General features: G+C 42.7%; 1 protein-coding gene across 2 annotated transcripts in view; it reads right to left on the bottom strand.

Moving 5' to 3' along the window:
- The window catches only part of cwc27 (CWC27 spliceosome associated cyclophilin), a 349,321-nt gene that overhangs the window by 49,900 nt on the left and 276,454 nt on the right, over positions 1-22,967 (bottom strand). For both annotated transcript variants that reach the window (XM_070869351.1, XM_070869343.1), the window contains 2 exons: positions 21,512-21,621; positions 8,850-8,953 (listed from right to left, as the gene is read on the bottom strand). In XM_070869351.1, the coding sequence (XP_070725452.1) occupies positions 8,850-8,953; positions 21,512-21,621 (214 nt within the window). The remainder of the gene's footprint in view (positions 1-8,849; positions 8,954-21,511; positions 21,622-22,967) is intronic.

Genomic DNA, 22,967 nt, shown 5'->3' with positions numbered 1-22,967 from the left:
AGCCTGCTCCGCCATTCAATAAGATCATGGCTGATCTGATCATGGACTCAGGTCCACTTCCCCAACCGCTCCCCGTAACCCCTTATTGCTCAAGAAACTGTCTATTTCTGTCTTAAATTTATTCAATGTCCCAGCTTCCACAGCTCTCCGAGGCAGCAAATTCCACAGATTTACAACCCTCAGAGAAGAAATTCCTCCTCGTCTCTGTTTTAAATGGGCTGCCCCTTATTCTAAGATCATGCCCTCTAGTTCTAGTCTCCCATCAGTGGAAACATACTCTCTGCATCCATCTTGTCAAGCTCCCTCATAATCTTATACGTATTGGCGAGAAAGCAGGAATGGGGTACTGAAGTTGAATGTTCAGCCATGAACTCACTGAATGGCGGTGCAGGCTAGAAGGGCCGAATGGCCTACTCCTGCACCTATTTTCTATGTTTCTATGTTTCTATCTCATTCTTCTGAACTCCAATGAGTAGAGGCCCAACCTACTCAACCTTTCCTCATAAGTCAACCCCCTCATCACCGGAATCAACCTAGTGAACCTTCTCTGAACTACCTCCAAAGCAAGTATATCATTTCGTAACTATGGAAACTAAAACTGCACGCAGTATTCCAGGTGTGGTCTCACCAATGCCTTGTATAGCTGTAACAAGACTTCCCTGCTTTTATACTCCATCCCTTTTGCAATAAAGGCCAAGATACCATTGGCCTTCCTGATCACTTGCTGCACCTGCATACTATCCTTTTGTGTTTCATGCACAAGTACCCCCAGGTCCCACTGTACTGCGGCACTTTGCAATCTTTCTCCATTTAAATAATAACTTGCTCTTTGATTTTTTTCTGCCAATGTGCATGACCTCACACTTTCAAACATTATACTCCATCTGCCAAATTTTTGCCCACTCACTTAGCCTGTCTACGTCCTTTTGCAGATTTTGTGTGTCCTCCTCACACATTGCTTTTCCTCCCAGCTTTGTATTGTCAGCAAACTTGGCTACATTACACTCAGTCCCTTTTTCCAAGTCGTTAATATAGATTGTAAATTGTTGGGGTCCCAGCACTGATGCTTGCGGCACCCCACTAGTTACTGATTGCCAACCAGAGAATGAACCAGCTTGAGGTTGAGTGTGGTTTTAAACTATTGTTTCGTGATCTACTGAGATCATTGAAACGCTTGTGGCATTGCATCCAGGTCCTCCTGACCACATCCCCGCTTGTGCCCTCCTGTGCAATCAAGTTGTGTTGGTGTCCTGGGGAGGTCTCTTCCGCCCATCGAAAGGGAAGAGGACCTCCCTGCTTGCTGTGACTTCCTCCATAAGTACATGGAGGGAGTCATGGGAGAACCTTGTTGTGTAGCCCTGCACCTATATGTGTGCACCATCTCAATGCTGTAGAGCACTGGCAGCACAAATGTTAAACTAAATTTGGGCATGGCCCTTTTAAAGGAAACTGGCTGATGGCGCGTCATCGAATGACTTCACCAGACCTGCTTCCTCTGATTGGCCGGGAAATGCGCTGGGCGAGTTTAACAAGCCCAATCAAGGGAAATTAATTTCAGAGGTCGGGATGGAGCCAGCAGCAGGGTCGGGACTCGCCCCCAACATCGCCCGCCACGAACCCGCCGAGGTCAGCAAAATCGTAGCCCATGTTGTTGACTTCTAATTTCCACTGCAGTGGCCTAGCAAGCCAATCAGTTTAAACCATTGCTGCAGAACACAATCATAAGAGAAATAGTGGATCCACCTATTACCCAGCCATCGGATCAGGATAAGTTTCAGGAAATCCTAGCCCAGTTGAGCCTGAAAAGTCCTCCTTACCAACTTCTGGGGGCTGGAGTTCAAATTCAGATAGCTGCTTTGATAGACTAGTCAAATAACAGCCTGACATAATGGTCCTCACAGAGTCATATCTATCGGCCAGCATCCCAAACTCCTCCAGCAACCAGAGGAAGGCACACAGTTTTACAGTTGGATGGGCTTGGCTCCTGCGAGTTTGCAACAATGACACTGGACTCCATTAAGTATCATGGCTTCAGATCAAACAAAGAAAACCGCCAAATTACAACCTACTGTTCCCCTCAACTGGAGAATCAATACTCCCCTATATTGAACATCACTTGGAGGAAGCACTGTGGGAAGCAACAACAGACAATGTATTCTGGGTGGGCCAAGTCTTGAAGGACACAGCTAGCAGACTGGGTGTGCAACAAATTGTGAAGAAACTTACACAAGCAAATAACTTACTTGAGCTTGTACCTACCAAACTACCTGTTTCTCCACAATACTGGCAGCAGTGACCACCATATAGTCCATGTTAAGACAAAGGGGTGAATTGCCGCAGGGGCTCTTCTGATGTCTGCCATAACTTTGGTGGAAGAGTCGTTGAAACCCCAGAAAAAGGCATAAATAGCATTTATGCCAGATTCCCGGGGTTTTCCCACTGAAACATAGAACATAGAAAATAGGTGCAGGAGTAGGCCATTCGGCCCTTCGAGCCTGCACCACCACTCAGTAAGATCATGGCTGATCATTCACCTCTGTATCCCTTTCCTGCTTTCTCTCCATACCACTTGATCCCTTTAGCTGTAAGGGCCATATCCAACTCCCTCTTGAATATATGTAACAAACTGGCATCAAAAACAACTCTGCGGAAGAGAATGCCACAGATTAACAACTCTCTGAGTGAAGAAGTTTCTCCTCATCTCGGTTCTAAATGGCTTACCCCTTATCCTAAGACTGTGACCCCGGTTCTGGACTCCCCCAACATCGGGAACATTCTTCCTGCATTTAACCTGTCCAGTCCCGTCAGAATTTAATATGTTTCTATGAGATCCCCTCTCATTCTTCTAAACTCCAGTGAATACAGGCCCAGTCGATCCAGTCTCTCCTCATATGTCAGTCCTGCCATCCCAGGCATCAGTCTGGTGAACCTTCGCTGCACTCCCTCAATAGCAAGAACGTCCTTCCTCAGATTAGGAGACCAAAACTGAACACAATGTTCCAGGTGAGGCCTCACCAAGGTCCTGTACAGCTGCAGCAATACCTCCCTGCTCCTATACTCAAATCCCCTGGCTATGAAGGCCAACATGCCATTTGCCTTCTTCACCGCCTGCTGCACCTGCATGCCAACCTTCAATGACTGATGTACCATGACACCCAGGTCTCATTGCACCTCCCCTTTTCCTAATCTGCTGCCATTCAGATAATATTCTGCCTTCATGTTTTTGCCACCAAAGTGGATAACCTCACATTTATCCACATTATACTGCATCTACCATGCATTTGCCCACTCACGAAGTTACGGCAGAAGAGCAGAAGAGCTCCTGTGGAAATTCACCCTCAAAGTCTTATCTTCACAGTGAGGACACCTTTCATTGTGCAGCATTACACTACCACCATGCAAAATGAGAAAGACCAAAGAACCAATCTAGCAGCCCAAATCTGGCCATCCATGAGGAGGAGTGGGTCATCATCAGCTGCATAACTGTATGCCACCACAATCTATAATCTCATGCTCTGGTATATCCTTCACTTCTCCATCTTCACTAACCCCAGTTCAATGTGGAATGTAGAATTGTGTGCCAGGAACAGCACCAGACATATCATGGAAGGAATATACGAAAAATGATGGACAGGAAAAGATGTACCAGTCCATCCAGCCTGTCCTGTATAGGTGTGATGTGACAATGTATCACATTGTTGCATCACAAGACCTTCTGACCATCATAATGTCAGGGGTGGGGCTGTTTGCTTATGATTCTACAGTGCTTGGCTCCATTCACAACTCATGAAGCAGCCATGCCAGACTTCAGAAGGACCTGGACAGCATCCAGGCTTGGACTGACAAGTGGAAGGTAACAGTTACACCAGTTAAGTGTTAGGTAATGACCAGGAAATGGCCCAACAACCATTTATTGGCCTTCAATATCTTGAGGGTCACCGTTGACCAGAGCTTAACTGGATCAGCCATATCAACAATATGGCTGCAAAACTGGGTACTCTTGAGTTGTGCTCACACCTGACCCCTCAAACCCACTCTACCATCTCCAAGTCTCAAGTCGGGAGTGTGATGGACTCACTAATTGTCTGGATGGTTGCTGCTGGACAAAGTCAAGAAACTCAATACCGTCCATGACAGAGCAGTCTACTTGATCAGCACCCCTAACAACTGGACTTAATGGCCCTGAATTTGTGGTTGGTGATGTAGTTAAGAAGTACATCGCTGACATCTGAACAAAATCCACACTTACCTCTTGCGATGCCCCAAGCGAAAATTTGCTTTCAAACGCTGCAGAGTTGTGCACAGCATAGTGGCTCACGGTTCCCAGGGGCGAACCTGGGATCACATGCAGCGGTGTTCCTTTCACTTCTTGACTCTTAGCCAATCAGGAAACCGAGGAGATTGCTGATTTGCCCACAACTCATTTTAAATAATTTAGTTGCCAGAAATGCTACTTTATTAATAAACTAGAATCATTTCAATCATATTTAATACACAAACCAAGATTTCAACATTAATACAATTTGATCAAATACTGAAAAGCTTTGTGATACTTTTTACTGATGGTGTCCTTAAAACCAAAAAACTCGATTAGGATGCTTTTTAAAGGCTGTAGCATAAACCTAGCTCCAAATTAACACTATTTTCTCATCCCCCACTCCTCTTTACGCTATGCAACAGCCTGGGTAATTAACGCATAGTAGGTGGGCAATTAACCAAACCATTTGCCAGCACGTTGATTTCAATGGGTAGCTGAAATGTGTAACGAAGCCGATGTGGAGTCGGAAACTGAAAGTTGGGAATTTAGTGAATGCGCAAGCGGAAATCCCGAACTTGCGGTCAACAGGGCCAATATCTTCCCCCAGTGCACTGTGACTGCCGTATGCGCTACCTTCAGGACGCACTTCAGCAACTCACTTTGGTTACTTCAACAGCACCTCCCAGCTTTGTTACCTCTACCACCAAGAGGGACAACAGCAGCAAGATCATGGAAATACCTCTGAATTTCCCTCCAAGTTCACATCATCCTGACTTGGACATATATTGTTATTCATTCATTATCTATATGCCAAAATCCGTGAATTCCCTACCATTATGGGTGGACTGCAATGATTCAGAAAAAAAGATCACCACCGCCTTCTCCCACCAACGTTGCCCTCATCCCAAAAATTAAAAAATAAAACTGCAACTGATTTTTGGTGCTGAAAAGTAATGTTCCCAGGGGAATTAGTTAAATGAAAAAAGACTGCAGAAGAAGCCAATAGTTCCAGTGAATTTCTTGGCTCCCTTAGTCGAACTAAATTGCATGTCAGACTGACATTAAATGAAAACTGAAACAAACATTTCAAACTGAAGTAAAGAAATGTCACCAAAAACATTTCCCAATATTGAAGAAAGTTACATTTTTATTACTAATATTATATCAATTAATTGCAATAAAGTCAATTTTGTACATAAACGAATGGTTGAAATGACCAAAATATTTAAACCCCTCCAACATGCAACATTTTTAGCGGGGTTTCTGGAATACCAGTTAGATCTCTAACGGTTGTTTCACTAAAGCCCAATTGTCCTATGAACTTCTAAAGTTAACATTACCTCCTTCAAATTTTAAATATAAACTGGAGATGTAAATGTATGATTACAAGACAGCAAAGTTATTTTCATTAGTGGTACAAGCACCAAAATGTAAATTATGTCATCAGAATGCAGCCTTGCAGGTATATTTTGTTACTGAAAGCAAATGCAGTAGCAACAGCTTGGAAAGTACTGAACAAGTAAGAAATATGTTAAAATGTACTTTGTTTCCTGACAGTGACACCAAATTTTTGCAGCTAAATCTGATATTAAGACTTACATACAAATCAGGAATGAAAGTATCTGGATAGTAAGATTAGACAAACTTATTCACTATGTAAACGTATGGCAGACTGCACAGCTGTTTGTCTAGACTTCAGCTTCAATCTGGCTACCCTCTGCTACTTATTTATACCAACTGCATATATAAAAAAAAATCAAAATATCCATGGGACTTTCATAAACATCAACTAAAAACATCAGTATAACATAAATATAAAATATATAAATGACATTAAAATATACAAAGCTAGATCTAAATGCAATACATGCTAATTAAATTCTGACTGTTAATCTTTTTGAAATTGTACTTTTTCCAGAAACAAATCTTTTTGATGCTTATGGCACGCTATATTCTTTTTAATGGGGGGCAGAGGGAAGGGAAGGTTATAAGAGGTAAATGAAGAACAAATACCAGACATTAAACAATATTCACATGGCAACAAAATTGATACTCTAACTTAAACCATTGGTGCGACAAGTGCTTCTTAACCAAATGCTTTATACAGAATATCTATTTACATTTAGATAACAACATAGTTCTAGTTGTTAACAGGACAAGATTGCTTCCTGCTGGCTATAACATAGAATGCATAATCTGATACAAATTAATTTGAATTTCAGGGCAGCTGGCATTCTGAATGCTACATCTGAACGCCTTAAACTCTCTCAGTGTATGTCATGACAGTACAAAATCAAAAATTATTTCAGCCTTCACACATGCATAAACAATACAGAAGCAAACAAAATAAATCAATAGTTTGTGTTTATTCTACTGTAATTTTAATACTGTCTTATTAGCAACAAAATAAAACAATTTACAGCATTAACTGATCAAATTGAGTGGAGACTCAGTCCCTTTGAAAGTTACTTTTAAATCTGCTTCCATCACCCTTTGACATAGTGCATTCCAGATCATAACTCACTATGTAAACAGATTTCTCCTCATTTCGCCCTGGATCTTTTGCCAATTATCCTAAATTGATTATCCACTCTCCTGCCAGTGGAAAGTTTCTGCTTATCTACTCTATCAAAACTCGTCATAATTTTGAACACTTCTCTCTGCTTTCTCTGCTCTAAGGAGAACAATCCCAACTTTTCTTGTCTCTGCACATAATGAAGTCCCTCATCCCTGGTACCATTTCAGTAAATCTCCTCTGCACCCTCTCCAAGTCCTTGACATCCTTCTTAAAGTGGGGTTCCCAGAATTGAAAACAATACTCCAGCTGAGGCCTAACCAGTGTTTTGTAAAGGTTCATCATAACTGCCTTGCTTTTGTACTCTATGCCTGTATTTATAAATCCAAGGATCCCATATGCTTTTTCAACAGCTTCATCAACTTGTCCTGCCACCAAAGATTTGTAAATGTGAACCCCCGGTCTCAATGTTCCTGCATCCCCTTTAAAATGGTACTATTTCGTTTATATTTGCTCTCCTCATTCTTCCTCCCAAAATGTATCACTTCATAATTCTCTGCATTACATTGCATCTGCCATGTGGCCGCCCATTTCACCAGTCTGCCGATGTTCTCCTGAAGTCTGCTGATATCCTCCTCGCTGTTTACTACATTTCCAAGTTTTATGTCATCTGCAAACTTTGAAATGATGCCTTCTACACCCAAGTCCAAGTTATTACTATATATCAAAAAGAGCAGTGGTCCTGATAACAAATGCTGGAGGACACCACAGTATTCTTCCCTCCAGTCTAACTAACCGTTTACCATTACACTCAGATTTCTGTCTCTTAACTAATTTCGCATCCATGCTGCTCCTGTCCTTTTAATCTTATGGGCTTCAATTTTTCTAACGTCTATTATGTGGCACTTTATCGAATGCCTTTGGAAAGTTTATACGCACATCATCAACCCTCTCTATAATTTCATCGAAGAACTCAATCACATTTGTCAGACACGATTTGTGTTGGCTGTCGTTTTTAAACTCATGTTCGTCCAAGTGGCAGTTAATTTTGTCTCGGATTATTGTCTCTAGAAGTTTCCCCACCAATGATGTTAGGCTGACTAGCTTATAGTAACGGGGTTTATCCTTCTCCCCTTCTTTGAACATGGATGTAACATTTGCAACCCTCCAGTCCTCTGGCACCACTCACATCCAAGGAGGTCTGAAAGATTCTGGCCAAAACCTATGGTATTTCCACCCTTACTTCCCTCTGCAATCTAGGATGCATCCCATCTGGACCGGTTGACTTTCCTACTTTGAGCGCTGCCAAACTTTGAAGTACTTCCTCTTTACTATTTTTAACCTATCCAATTTCTCTACCTCCTCCTTCTTCACTGTGACATTGGCAGCATCCTCTTCCTTTTGTGAAGAGAGATGCAAAGTACTTGTTTAATTACAGAAAATTCTAGAAATACTCAGCAAGTCAGGCAGCATCGGTGGAGAGAGAAACAGAGTTAACATGTTAGGTCGATGATCTTTTGGTCATAGACCTGAAATGTTAACTCTGTTTCACTCTCCAGAGATCTTGCCTGATCTGCTGAGTATTTTCAGCATTTTCTGTTTTTATTTTAGATTTCCAGCCTCCACAGTATTTTGCTTCTGTACTTGTTCAATTACTTCAGCCACGCCCTCTGCCTCCACAAGAAGATTTCCTTTTTGATCCCTAGCCGGCCCCATCCTTCCTTTGACTATGTTTTTATCCTTTATATGTTTAAGACTTTGGGGGTAATTTTTACCTAACTCGTTGGTGGACTGTTGGTTTTATACCCCACCCAATATTACACGCCACTGACATCAATACAGGCATAAAAGGGTGCAAAAGCATCCAATATGGCAGGCTGGCATAAACCAATTTCTCGACCACTGTTTACATAATAAAAAACCCCACCTAAAATGTATAATTTCCAAAAATATTGTTCCAAGACTTGTTAATTTTTTTAAAGACAGATTGTCAACAGTTATAACTTAAAGTTAGAGATTCATTCTTAAACAATTAAGTAAAGGTATACTGGGTATTTTGTTGTTAATAGCACTCACCAGCCTTGATCATCTTCCCCATCTGGTTGAACTATTTCTTCCTCTGAAGTTTCTGAGATAGCCTTTGTTAGCTTTGATTTGAATTGATCAAGTAATGCCAAAGTCTGTCAATAGAAAGCATTAGTAATTGGATAACACAAAGTTGAGATTGTCCTCATAACTTAGGTCTGAAATATGAATTTGCTTTGATATTGGCTTTTTTTTTTTAAAAACAAAATAAGTAATAAACTCTCATTTTATAAGACATTTTCTTTCATCTCCTGTATCATATACTTTAATCATGGAAATGCATGCAAGTGATCTGTTCCCATGCTTGTGTTCAATGCCCTTGGGAGACCGAATACCATAACAGGCTTACACATTGTCCTTTCACCTCTGAGATTTGAGTTTGATCCAGTCTAGACTGGTGTATCAACATTCAGGAAGGATAGAATAAAAGGAAAAGGAGGTGGGGTAGCATTGCTGGTTAAAGAGGAGATTAATGCAATAGTTAGGAAGGACATTAGCTTGGATGATATGGAATCTATATGGGTAGAGCTGCAGAACAACAAAGGGCAAAAAACGTTAGTGGGAGTTGTGTACAGACCTCCAAACAGTAGTAGTGATGTTGGGGAAGGCATCAAACAGGAAATTAGGGGTGCGTGCAATAAAGGTGCAGCAGTTATAATGGGTGACTTTAATATGCACATAGATTGGGCTAACCAAACTGGAAGCAATACGGTGGAGGAGGATTTCCTGGAGTGCATAAGGGATGGTTTTTTAGACCAATATGTCAAGGAACCAACTAGGGGGGAGGCCATCTTAGACTGGGTGTTGTGTAATGAGAGAGGATTAATTAGCAATCTCGTTGTGCGAGGTCCCTTGGGGAAGAGTGACCATAATATGGTGGAATTCTGCATTAGGATGGAGAATGAAACAGTTAATTCAGAGACCATGGTCCAGAACTTAAAGAAGGGTAACTTTGAAGGTATGAGGCATGAATTGGCTAGGATAGATTGGCGAATGATACTTAAGGGGTTGACTGTGGATGGGCAATGGCAGACATTTCGAGAGCGCATGGATGAACTACAACAATTGTAGATTCCTGTCTGGCGTAAAAATAAAAAAGGGAAGGTGGCTCAACCGTGGCTATCAAGGGAAATCAGGGATAGTATTAAAGCCAAGGAAGTGGCATACAAATTGGCCAGAAATAGCAGCGAACCCGGGGACTGGGAGAAATTTAGAATTCAGCAGAGGAGGACAAAGGGTTTGATTAGGGCAGGGAAAATGGAGTACGAGAAGAAGCTTGCAGGGAACATTAAGACGGATTGCAAAAGTTTCTATAGACATGTAAAGAGAAAAAGGTTAGTAAAGACAAACATAGGTCCCCTGCAGTCAGAATCAGGGGAAGTCATAACGGGGAACAAAGAAATGGCAGACCAATTGAACAAGTACTTTGGTTCGGTATTCACTAAGGAAGACACAAACAACCTTCCGGATATAAAAGGGGTCAGAGGGTCTAGTAAGGAGGAGGAACTGAGGGAAATCCTTATTAGTCAGGAAATTGTCTTGGGGAAATTGATGGGATTGAAGGCCGATAAATCCCCAGGGCCTGATGGACTGCATCCCAGAGTACTTAAGGAAGTGGCCTTGGAAATAGCGGATGCATTGACAGTCATTTTCCAACATTCCATTGACTCTGGATCAGTTCCTATGGAGTGGAGGGTAGCCAATGTAACCCCACTTTTTAAAAAAGGAGCAAGAGAGAAAACAGGGAATTATAGACCGGTCAGCCTGACCTCAGTAGTGGGTAAAATGATGGAATCAATTATTAAGGATGTCATAGCAGCGCATTTGGAAAGAGGTGACATGATAGGTTCAAGTCAGCATGGATTTGTGAAAGGGAAATCATGCTTGACAAATCTTCTGGAATTTTTTGAGGATGTTTCCAGTAGAGTGGACAAGGGAGAACCAGTTGACGTGGTATATTTGGACTTTCAACAAGGTCCCACACAAGAGATTAATGTGCAAAGTTAAAGCACATGGGATTGGGGGTAGTGTGCTGACATGGATTGAGAACTGGTTGTCAGAAGGAAGCAAAGAGTAGGAGTAAATGGGTACTTTTCAGAATGGCAGGCAGTGACTAGTGGGGTACCGCAAGGTTCTGTGCTGGGGCTCCAGCTGTTTACACTGTACATTAATGATTTAGACGAGGGGATTAAATGTAGTATCTCCAAATTTGCGGATGGCACTAAATTGGGTGGCAGTGTGAGCTGCGAGGAGGATGCTATGAGGCTGCAGAGTGACTTGGATAGGTTGGGTGAGTGGGCAAATGCATGGCAGATGAAGTATAATGTGGATAAATGTGAGGTTATCCACTTTGGTGGTAAAAACAGAGAGACAGACTATTATCTGAATGGTGACAGATTAGGAAAAGGGGAGGTGCAACGAGACCTGGGTGTCATGGTACATCAGTCATTGAAGGTTGGCATGCAGGTACAGCAGGCGGTTAAGAAAGCAAATGGCATGTTGGCCTTCATAGCGAGGGGATTTGAGTACAGGGGCAGGGAGGTGTTGCTACAGTTGCACAGGGCCTCGGTGAGGCTACACCTGGAGTATTGTGCACAGTTTTGGTCTCCTAACTTGAGGAAGGACATTCTTGCTATTGAGGGAGTGCAGCGAAGGTTCACCAGACTGATTCCCGGGATGGCGGGACTGACCTATCAAGAAAGACTGGATCAACTGGGCTTGTATTCACTGGAGTTCAGAAGAATGAGAGGGGATCTCATAGAAACGTTTAAAATTCTGATGGGCTCAGACAGGTTAGATGCAGGAAGAATGTTCCCAATGTTGGGGAAGTCCAGAACCAGGGGTCACAGTCTAAGGATAAGGGGTAAGCCATTTAGGACCGAGATGAGGAGAAACTTCTTCACCCAGAGAGTGGTGAACCTGTGGAATTCTCTACCACAGAAGGTTGTTGCGGTCAATTCACTAAATATATTCAAAAAGGAGTTAGATGAAGTCCTTACTACTAGGGGGATCAAGGGGTATGGCGAGAAAGCAGGAATGGGGTACTGAAGTTGCATGTTCAGCCATGAACTCATTGAATGGCGGTGCAGGCTAGAAGGGCTGAATGGCCTACTCCTGCACCTATTTTCTATGTTTCTATGTCTATGTTTCTATGTATCGAAGGTCTCCTCTCTCGACTAGCTCTAAGAATACTGCATAAAATTAGTTGAGCAGACTCAATCTGGTCCTAATGCCATCAGTGCAAATCTGTCTGTAAGGATGGCTGCTGTGAGAAGTGGAAAAATTCACATTGGCGAGATTGGGTCCAAAGCACATTGCTGGAGCAGAGAAAATAAATGTTTACTCTGCAGATAGTTATGGCATACCTGATTGAGGCATGCGTTATGTTGATACTGAGTGACAAAATTTGAAAAAAGTGTTCCAATCCCCTGATGAGCACAAAATTCCTCCCACCCAAATGAAAAATCTATTAAAAAAATATATGCAAATATTGGTATGAGTCTGATGCCTTCAAGAATGTTGCCATATTCACATCAGCATACACTCTAGAGGGGTAATTTAAACCCTGCACGGTGGGTTAAAAAATAAAAGAAAACAGGAAACCCAACTAACTCGCCCATCTCTGGTTTTAACGGAGGCGAGTCGGGCAATCAATCTAGTCTCAGGAGGTAGGTCGGTCAGTAAAATATTTTAAGGAGGTTGTGTTTTAATTAATGCTTTATTTTTAACTTCTGCAGGACAGATTTCCTGAGACTCGGGAAACCCGGCAGATGAAAGGAGGCGAGAAGGGCCGGATACATGAGGTAAGTGCCTTTATTCCACTGTTTGTAGGCCAGGAGAAACAGGAGTGCTTCTCTTCCGCCTACCAAGCTTACCTTTTAAACAACCTGTGATTGGCCGAATGCCCACCAACCCCCACCACGATGTCGGATTTACCTGCATTTTCTCTGGTTGGCTGGCAGGCAACCTGTTGATTTAAAACAGGTCGTGCCATTAAATTCAGCAAGACCTGTGGAAATCCCTTACTTCCAGGTTTCCCATCCACAAATCCTCCCCTTCACCCTGGCTCTCTTACCAGCTCAGAGTTATTATTGGGCCTAATGTATTCCTGTTCATGTGCATTTCTACTTTTCAAGGAACTGTGGCTAGCTTCACCCAATTAGACTATTTTATGTCTACTCACTGGCATGAATGTACCAACCTGAGGAGTGGCTGGACTTGTGCCATTAAATAGATTGGTTCGACAATAGCGATCATAAAAGTTTGGAAGGCAATAAAAGCAGTTTTTTTGTCCTGGAACTGGATGCAAGTTTTAAAGCTAGAAGCTGTCCAGAAGGGAGAGGTGCAGTGGCAGATGTAGGGATGGGTGCGGTGCACCTGGATTTGGTTCAACTGAAGTAGGCTGCAACTCAAGCTATATTGGTCAAACAGGGCAACTTTATAGAGCGAAACCATGAAGAAAATTTGTTCACCATCATTCTTCCTTTGAAACTGACCACAACTTTGGGATTTGGCGCATGGGGAAATCCTGAAGTTGCAATCTGTCAATCGTAGAAATTTACAGCACGGAAGGTGGCTATTTCGGCCCATGATGTTCAGGCCGGCCAACAAAGAGCTATCCAGCCTAATCCCACTTTCCAGCTCGTGTCCCGTAGCCCTGTAGGTTACAGCATTTCAAGTGCACATCCAAGTACCCTTTAAACGTGGTGAGGGTTTCTGCCTCTACCACCCTTTCAGGCAGTGAATTCCAGACTCCTACCACCATCTGGGTGAAAAAGTTTCCCCTCAAATCCCCTCTAAACCTCCTACCAATTACTTTAAATCTATTTCCCCTGGTTCATGACCCCTCTGCTAAGGGAAATAGGTTCTTTCTATCCACTCTATCTCGGCCCCTCATAATTGTGTACCCATCATCATCATAGACAGTCCCTCGGAAGCGAGGAAGACTTGCTTCCACTCTTAAAAATGAGTCCTTAGGTGGCTGAACAACCCAATACGAGAACCACAGTCCCTGTCACAGGTGGGACAGATAGTTGAGGGAAAGGGTGGATGGGACAGGTTTAGCGCATGCTCTTTCCGCTGCCTGCGCTTGATTTCTGCACGCTCTCGGCAATGAGACTCGGAGGTGCTCGGCGCCCTCCCGGATGTACTTCCTCTACTTAGGACGGTCTTTGGCTAGGGACTCCTGGGTATCAGTGGGGATGCTGCACTTTTTCAGGCGGCTTTCAGGGTGTCCCTGTAACGTTTCCTCTGCCCACTTTTGGCTCGTTTACGGTGAAGGAGTTCCGAGTAAAGCGCTTGCTTTGGGAGTCTCGTGTCTGGCCTGCGAATGATGTGGCCTGCCCAGCAGAGCTGATCAAGTGTGGTCAGTGCTTCAATGCTGGGGATGTTGGCCTGGTCGAGGATGCTAATGTTGGTGTGTCTGACCTCCCAGGGGATTTGTAGGATCCTGCGGATAATTGTATACACCTCAATAAGGTCTCCCTTATTGGAAGGACCTATTTCCCTTAGCAGAGGGGTCAAATTGTAGCTAATTGTATACACATCAATAAGGTCTCCCCTCAGCCTCCTCTGTTCCAAAGAAAACAAACCCAGCCTATCCAATCTTTCCTCATAGCTAAATTTCTCCAGTCCAGGCAACATCCTTGTAAATCTCCTCTGTACCCTCCCCAGTGCAATCACATCTTTCCTGAAATGTGGTGCCCAGAACTACACGCAGTATTCTAGCTGTGGCCTAACTAGTGTTTTATACCGTTCGAAGAGAACCTCCCTGCTCTTGTATTCTATGCCTCTGCTAATAAAGGCAAGTATTCCGTATGCCTTCTTAACCACCTTATCTACCTGGCCTGCCACCTTCAGGGATCTGTGGACATGCACTCCCAAAGTCCCTTTGTTCCTCTACACTTCTCAGTGCCCTACCATTTAATGTGTATTCCCTTGCCTTGTTGGCTCTCCCCAAATGCATTACCGCACACTTCTCCGTATTGAATTCCATTTGCCACTGTTCTGCCCACCTGACCAGTACGTTGATATCTTCCTGCAGTCTACAGCTTTCTTCTTCATGATCAACCACACAGCCAATTTTGGTATCATCTGCAAACTTCTTAATCATATCCCTTACATTCAAGTCTAAATCATTGACATATACCACAAAAAGCAAGGGACCCCCATTGGAAACAGCATTCCAGTCACAAAAACACCCATCAACTTCCTGCCTCTGAGGCAATTTTGGATTCAAAATGCCACTTTGCCCTGGATCCCATGGGCTTTTACTTTCGTGACCAATCTGCCATGTGGGACCTTATCAAAAGCCTTGCTAAAATCCATATACACATCAAACGCACTATCCTCATCAACCCTCCTTGTTACCTCCTCAAAAAATTCAATCAAGTTAGTCAGATACGCCCTTCCTTTAACAAATCTATGCTGACTGTCCTTGATTAATCCGTGTCTTTCTAAATGACGATTTATCCTGTCCCTCAGAATCTTTTCCAATAATTTCCCACCATCGAGGTTAGGCTGACAGGCCTGTAATTACTCAGTCTATCCTTTTCTCCCATTTTAAACAAAAATACCATGTTAACAGTCTTCCAGTACCACGCTTGTAGCCAGAGAAGTATGAAAAATAATAGTCAGAGCCTCTGCTATTTCCTCTTTTGCTTCTCAACAGCCTGGGATACATTTCATCCGGGCCTGGTGATTTATCCACTTTCAAAGATGTTAAATCCCTTAATACTTCCCTCCCACTATGTTTATTTCATCTAATATTTCACACTCCTCCTCCTCCTCCCTGATAGCAATGTCTGCAATGCCCCTCTCTTTTATAAAAACAGACGCAAAGTATTCATTAAGAACCATACCCACGTCTTCTGTCTCCACACACAGATTACCTTTATGGTCTCTGACAGCTCAATGGTCAATGACAGCCCCGAAACTGGCTGCGCTGGCCCCCCCACCCACACAGCCAATCAATGAAATTTTGTAAATTATTGAAACTGACGAAAACTTCGGCTCTTCCGCAGCAAGTATGCTATGAAATTCCCCATTAAAAGTTATACCCAAAGGGATTAGGTGTAACTGTGGTTTTAACAGCACATTGACTGCTAAACAAATGTTAAGGGCCCTGAAAACTAATTTTAATTTTGTGCAGTGTGAAATTTGTCCATTTTAATAAAAATGAAAATTACATTTTTTAAGAAATTCTTCAAAAAAGTTTGTCCATCTTTGTTTCAGGTTTGCCTTTTCCCCATGTGAGAAACCCAATCTTTCTTTTGCTCTCTATATAAAAGTTATAATTTTAAGGGCTTACTCACTTCCTTGTTCACTGTCGGAGAGAATTCTGCCTTTTAATTGGCTACTCAGACAGCCTGTTTTCATTACAAGTTCGAACAAGGAGATCTCCATTAAGTTCCATTGAGTTGAATTGTAGGTCAGAAAACCCAAAGGTTTCAACACTGGGATTGCGAGATCCTTGTGCGGAGCGTACTTCAGGGTCAGTAGTGAACACCTGACCACAAATTCCGGGCCGTTATGTCCGAGAATCCTCGGACTGTTTTGAGACAACTGCACCGTTGAACTTTGGATAAACTGTTCTAAGTGTAAGATGTAGCTTTCATACATGACTTCTACAGTGACAAGTGTTTGAAGACAACACATTAGATTATTTTTTATTTGCTCTTGGGTTGTGGACAAAGCTGGTATTTATTGGCTATCCCTAGTTGCCCTGAGGTGTGGTGGTAGGCCTTCTTGAACCACTGTAGTCCTTGTGGTGTTGGTGCTCGCATGTTGGTTTTAGGTAGTGAATTCCAGGATAATGACCCATGATGAAGGAACAGTGATCGTGTAGGCCTTAGAGGTAACAGTATACCCACAACATTGCCGCTCTTGTCCTTCTTGGTGATAGAGGTTGCGGGCTGGTTGCCTGCTCCCTCCACGATACCCTGGTCCATTTCGCAGTCACTCCCAGCATACCCTCCCCTTTCCACAGCACCTTTCCGAGCAAGCGCAGAAGATGCAACACCTGTCCTTTTACCTCCTCCCTTCCCACTATCCAGGCCCCCAAATACTCCTTCCAGATGAAACAGCGATTTACTTGCACTTCTTTCACTTTAGCATACTGTATTCGCTGTTCACGATGTGGTCTCCTCTACGTTGGGGTGACCAAGCGTAGATTGGGTGACCGCTTTGCGGAGCACCTCCATTCAGTCCGTAAGTGTGACCCCGAACTTCCAGCCGCCTGTCACTTTAATTCTCCACTGCATTCCCACTCTGATCTCTCTGTCCTCAGTCTCCTCCACTGTTCCAATGAAGCTTAACGCAAGCTTGAGGAACAGCACCTCATCTTTCATTTAGGCACTTTACAGCCTTCTGGACTCAACATCAAGTTCAAAAATTTCAGCTCGTAACTGCTGCCAATCTTTGGCTCCCTTCCCCCACCCCCAGAGCCCGTTTCTTTCTATTTTTCTCATCTCTTGTTAGTCATTATCCCATCATTCACACCCTATCTTGACTAATGTTTTTCTAACTCTTGGCATTAACATTTGAATTTGGGCCATCATCCCTTTTGTCTCTCTAATTTCTCTTATCTTCCAGCCTATCACAGACCTTCCCTTTTGTTCTTTCTTCCCTTCCCCCTTTCAGTGCTTACTAAGAATCTGTTCTTTTTGAACACTCTCCAAGGGTCATCGACCTGAAATGTTAACTCTGCTTTCTCTCCACAGATGCTGCCTGATCTGCTGAGACTTCCAGCATTTTCTGTTTTTATTCCAGATTCCAGTATTTGTAGTATTTTGCTTTTGTATAGCAAAAGTTTCTATCGTTTGTATAGCAAAATGTTGGTCCCTAAGAGGACAAGACCGGGGAAATAGTAATGGGGAACATGAAGATGGCAGAAACTCTGAACAAATATTATGCATCAGTCTTTACAGTAGAGGACACTAACAATATCCCAACAGTGGATAGTCAAGGGGCTATGGGGGGAGGAACTTAACACAATCACAATCACTAAGGAGGTGGTACTCAGTAAGATAATGGGACTAAAGGCAGATAAATCCCCTGGACCCGATAGCTTGCATCCTAGGGTGTTAAGAGAAGTAGCGACAGGGATAGTGGATGCATTGGTTGTAATTTACCAAATTTCCCCTGATTCTGGGGCGCAGATTGGAAAACTGCAAATGTAACATCCCTATTTATAAAAGGAGCAGACAAAAAGCAGGAAACTATAGACCAGTTAGCCTAACATCTGTGGTTGGGAAAATGTTGGAGTCCATTATTAAAGACGCAGTAGCAGGACATTTGGAAAAACATAATTCAGTCAGGCAGAATCAGCATGGATTTATGAAAGGAAAGTCATGTTTGACAAATTTACTGGAGTTCTTTGAGGATGTAACTAACAGGGTGGATAAAGGGGAACCAGTGGATGTGGTGTATTTGGACTTCCAGAAGGCATTTGACAAAGTGCCACATAAAAGGTTACTGCAGAAGATAAAAGTTCAGAGTTGGGGGTAATATATTAGCGTGCATAGAGGATTGGCTAATTAACAGAAAACAGAGAGTCGGGCTAAATGGTTCATTCTCGGGTTGGCAATCAGTAACTAGTGGGGTGCCGCAGGGATCAGTGCTGGGACCCCAACAATTTACAATCTGTATTCATGACTTGGAAGAAGAGACTGAGTGTAATGTAGCCAAGTTTGCTGATGATACAAAGATGGGAGGGAAAAGCAATGTGTAAGGAGGACACAAAAAATCTGCGAAAGGACATAGGCAGGCTAAGTGAGTGGGTAAAAATTTGGCAAATGGAGTATAATGTTGGAAAGTGTGAGGTCATGCACTTTGGTAGAAAAAAATCAAAGAGCAAGTTATTATTTAAATGGAGAAAGATTGCAAAGTGCTGCAATACAGCGGGACCTGGGGGTCCTTGTGCATGAAACACAAAAGGTTAGTATGCAGGTACAGCAAGTGATCAGGAAGGCCAATGGAAGCTTGGCCTTTATTGCAAAGGGGATGGAGTATAAAAGCAGGGAAGTCTTGCTAAAGTTATTCAGGGTATTGGTGAGGCCACATCTGGAATATTATGTACAGTTTTGGTTTCCATATTTACGAAAGGATATACTTGCTTTGGAGACAATTCAGAGAAGGTTCACTAGGTTGATTCCGGGGATGAGGGGGTTGACTTATGAGGAAAGGTTGAGTAGGTTGGGCCTCTACTCATTGGAATTCAGAAGATTGAGAGGTGATCTTATCGAAACATATAAGATTATGAGGGGGCATGACAAGGTGGATGCAGAGAGAATGTTTCCACTGATGGGGGAGACTAGAACAAAGGGGCATAATCTTAAAATAAGGGGTCGCCCAGTTAAAACTGAGATGAAGAGAAATTTCTTTTTTCAGAGGGTTGTAAATCCGTGGAATTCGCTGCCTCAGAGAGTTGTGGAAGCTGGGTCATTGAGTAAATTTAAGACAGAGATAGACAGTTTCTTAACCGATAAGGGAATAAGGGATTATGGAGAGCAGGCAGGAAAGTGGACCCGAGTCCATGATCAGATCAGCCAGGATCGTATTAAATGGCGGAGCAGGCTCGAGGGGCCATATGGCCTACTCCTGCTCCTATTTCTTATGTTCTTATGTATTAGGGTATAGGGCTAATTTGCAGGGTTATGGGTAAAAAGCCACGGTATGGGACTGAATCGGACAGCTCTTTCAAAGAGCCAGCACAGGCATAGCGGGCTGAATGGCTTCCTTCTGTGTTCTAAGATTCTACAATACTAGGGTTGTATTAATAGAACCTTCTTAAGGGTAGTTAGGGATGGGCAACAAATACTGGCCTTGCCAGCTGTGCCCACATCCAGTGAACAAATAATTAAAAAAAAACATTTAATGCAAGTCAAAGGACATAATTCGGTGCTCATGCAGGTCCTGGTAAGACCACATCTAGATGACAGTGTCCAGTTTTAGTCCCCTCACATGGTGGGTTAGATAGTGGCCTTGTAAAAGGTTCAGGAGATCCATAAGAATGATTCCCAGCTTAAAGCATCTTAATTAGTCAGATAGACTTAAAGAGCATGGTCTATTTGTGACAAAGTCTGTGGCTCTCATAATGGACTGTTCAGGAGTGGAAGCAAATCTTCCTTGAATCCAAGGGACTGCCTATGATGATGATTTACTTTAGAGCAGCATGAACATAGAGATGGCCTGATAGAGGTCTATAAAACAATGAAAGGACCAGATTGCGTACCCACTAACAGATTATTTCAATTTGACTGATCGGGGAGGACCAGGGGTCATGCATTTCAGCTACGCAAGAGTAGGAATAGGCTAGGTATTCGGCGCTTCTTCTTTTCCTCGAGAGTAGTCGACTTTTGGAATAAGTTGCTGGTTTGTGCGGTGTGTACTGACTTTCTACATGCCTTCAGAAGAGAGCTGGACCTGTTCTTGGCAGAGGGAAGAGATCACATCTTATAAAAAGGTAAGTGATTTACCAGTTACCATAAACATGGTTAATATGAAGACCTGAACTAGTTTTGGGGGTGGGAGAAGTCATTTCCAAAACTTTATCCCATTTTGGTACTGGGACTCCCCCCGCCCCCGCCCTCCACCGCTGTTTTCTTGCCCCTCCCAGGGTATTACATAGCCTAGTTTTTTTTTTTGGGGGGTGGGGTTGGGAAGTTTCTGGTCCTTATACTCCAGGCATCATGAATGTGGGGCAAGCTTGATGGATCAGCTGGTCTTTTCCTGTCCGTCATTTTCATATGTTCGTATATGGTGCATTATCCTTCATCATCCTCCACTGTCCTTCTCCAATGCCTCTGCTTTATTACCTGCCCTCACTTGGTTCCAACCAACCTATCTGACTGTAGCGCTGCTCTGGCTCCCTTGAAAGCTCTGATCCAGAACTCTGATCCCACAGAAAAATGCTGCATATGGCTGCTGCTGCAGCTGCTCAGTCAGACAGTTGTTTTATCACCAGTCACGCTGAAAAGTCAGGAACGACAAGCTGACTCCCACGTTTGGACTGCGCCTTGGTAATTGACCGTATCAGGTTCTGATGACTGAAGAAACCGATTCATGTGATAAAACATCTGATCACAGGATGACTGAAAAGAAACTTTTTGCTATTGTATAGGGAATTGCTATAAGTGTCTTGTTTGAGGAGTCAGTACAAGGCGAGGGTGTAAGTCAACAGAGATTAAAAGAGTGACTAAGAGTGTGAACAATTTCAGTTGGGATGGGAGCCTTTCTACTGGTAAGTGCAGGTTGATTAATGCGAAGTATTGAGTCTTTTTACCCTTCCCAAAGAAGAACGGGATTTTTGCAGTGGGATTAAATTATTAAAATCCATGAAACTCAAAACATGTCAGTGACAGTGACACAAGTATTCACAATGCAACAGTTTTACAAGACCCAAGAGTCTGCGAAGAGGATTTGTAGTGTGTAACCAGTTTTTCCAGATACACTCAATTGTTTGGTAATAAAAATATTGAATGCACTCATTTTCTTTTTAACATAGAATGTCATGTTGAATGACTTTAAACGTCTTTATGAACACTTCACTGAACGTATTATTTGTAATATGAACTCTAAAGATGACTATTGCTATTTTCTTTCAGAGTATTAAGCTGAAAATATGATCAAGGTTATTGTGCAAGATCCATTACCTGTTCCTCACGGGTTGGTCCATTCTTTGGTTTTTGTCTTCGTAATTCTTCATATTTTTTCCTTTCATTTAAATATTCTGCAACTGCACTATTTGGAGCCTGTTCAGTCTCTGCCAACAGATAAAAACAGAAATTACATCTTTAGACTTTCTTTTTTTTGCTTTGAGACACAATAATCCGGGACAAATGTAATTGACACTTGGATAAGGCAAATTGTGTTTGACTATCTTGATTTGAGTTCTTTGATGAAGTAATGAAGAGGGTTGATGAGGGTAGTGCTGTTGATATTTAGTATATGGACTTTCAAAAAGCATTTAACAAAGTACCACATAATAGACTAGTAAGCAAAATTAAAGGGACAGTGGCAACGTGGACACAAAATTGGCTAAAGGACAGAAAGCAGAGACTCATGGTGAATGGTTGTTTTTCAGAGTCAAAGGAAGTATACAGTGGTGTTCCCCAAGGGGTGGGTATTAGAACCACTGCTCTTTTTGATATATATGAATGACCTGGGCTTGGGTATACAGGGCAACATTTCAAAGTTTGCAGATGACATGCAACTCAGGAATGTAGTAAACAGGAGGACAAAGATAGACACATGGCAGAAAAAATTTAATGCAGTGAAGTAATACATTTTGGGAGCAAGAATGAGGAGCAGCAATATCAACTAAATGGTACAATTGTAAAGGGGGTGCAGGAAGAGAAAGACCTGGAGGTGTATGTCCACAAATCTTTGAAGGTGGCAGAAGAAGTTCAGAAAGCTGTTAAAAAGCTCATCTTTATTAATAGAAGCATAGAGTACAAAAGCAATGATATTATGCTAAACCTTTATAAAACACTGGCGAAGCCTCAGCTGGAATATTGTATTCAATTCTGGGCACTAGACTTTAGGAAGGATATCAAGGCCTTGGAGAGGGTGCAGAAGAGATTTACTAGAATAGCACCAGGGATGAGGGACCTCATTATGCAGAGTGACTAGAGAAGCTGGATTTGTTCTCCTTAGAGCAGAGAAGATTAAGAGATTTGATAGGGGTATTTAAAATCATGAATGGTTTTGATAGAGTAAATAAGGAGACACAGTTCCCAGTGGCAGAAGGGTTGTTAACCAGAGGACAGAGATTTAAGGTGATTGGCAAAACAAATAAACATAGAAAATAGGTGCAGGAGTATGCCATTCGGCCCTTCGAACCTGCACCACCATTCAATAAGATCATGGCTGATCATTCATCTCAGTACCCCTTTCCTGCTTTCTCTCCATACCCCTCGATCCCTTTAGTTGTAAGGGCCATATCTAACTCCCTCTTGAATATATCCAATGAACTGGCATCAACAACTCTCTGCGGCAGGGAATTCCACTGGTTAACAACTCTGAGTGAAGAAGTTTCTCCTCATCTCAGTCCTAAATGGCCTACCCCTTATCCTAAGATTGTGTCCCCTGGTTCTGGACTTCCCCAAC

The sequence above is a fragment of the Pristiophorus japonicus genome, chromosome 2, assembly GCF_044704955.1.
Source record: "Pristiophorus japonicus isolate sPriJap1 chromosome 2, sPriJap1.hap1, whole genome shotgun sequence".
NCBI lineage: Eukaryota > Metazoa > Chordata > Chondrichthyes > Pristiophoridae > Pristiophorus > Pristiophorus japonicus.
Note: the sequence above shows the minus strand (reverse complement) of the source record. Positions and strands in the feature narration are given on the sequence as shown.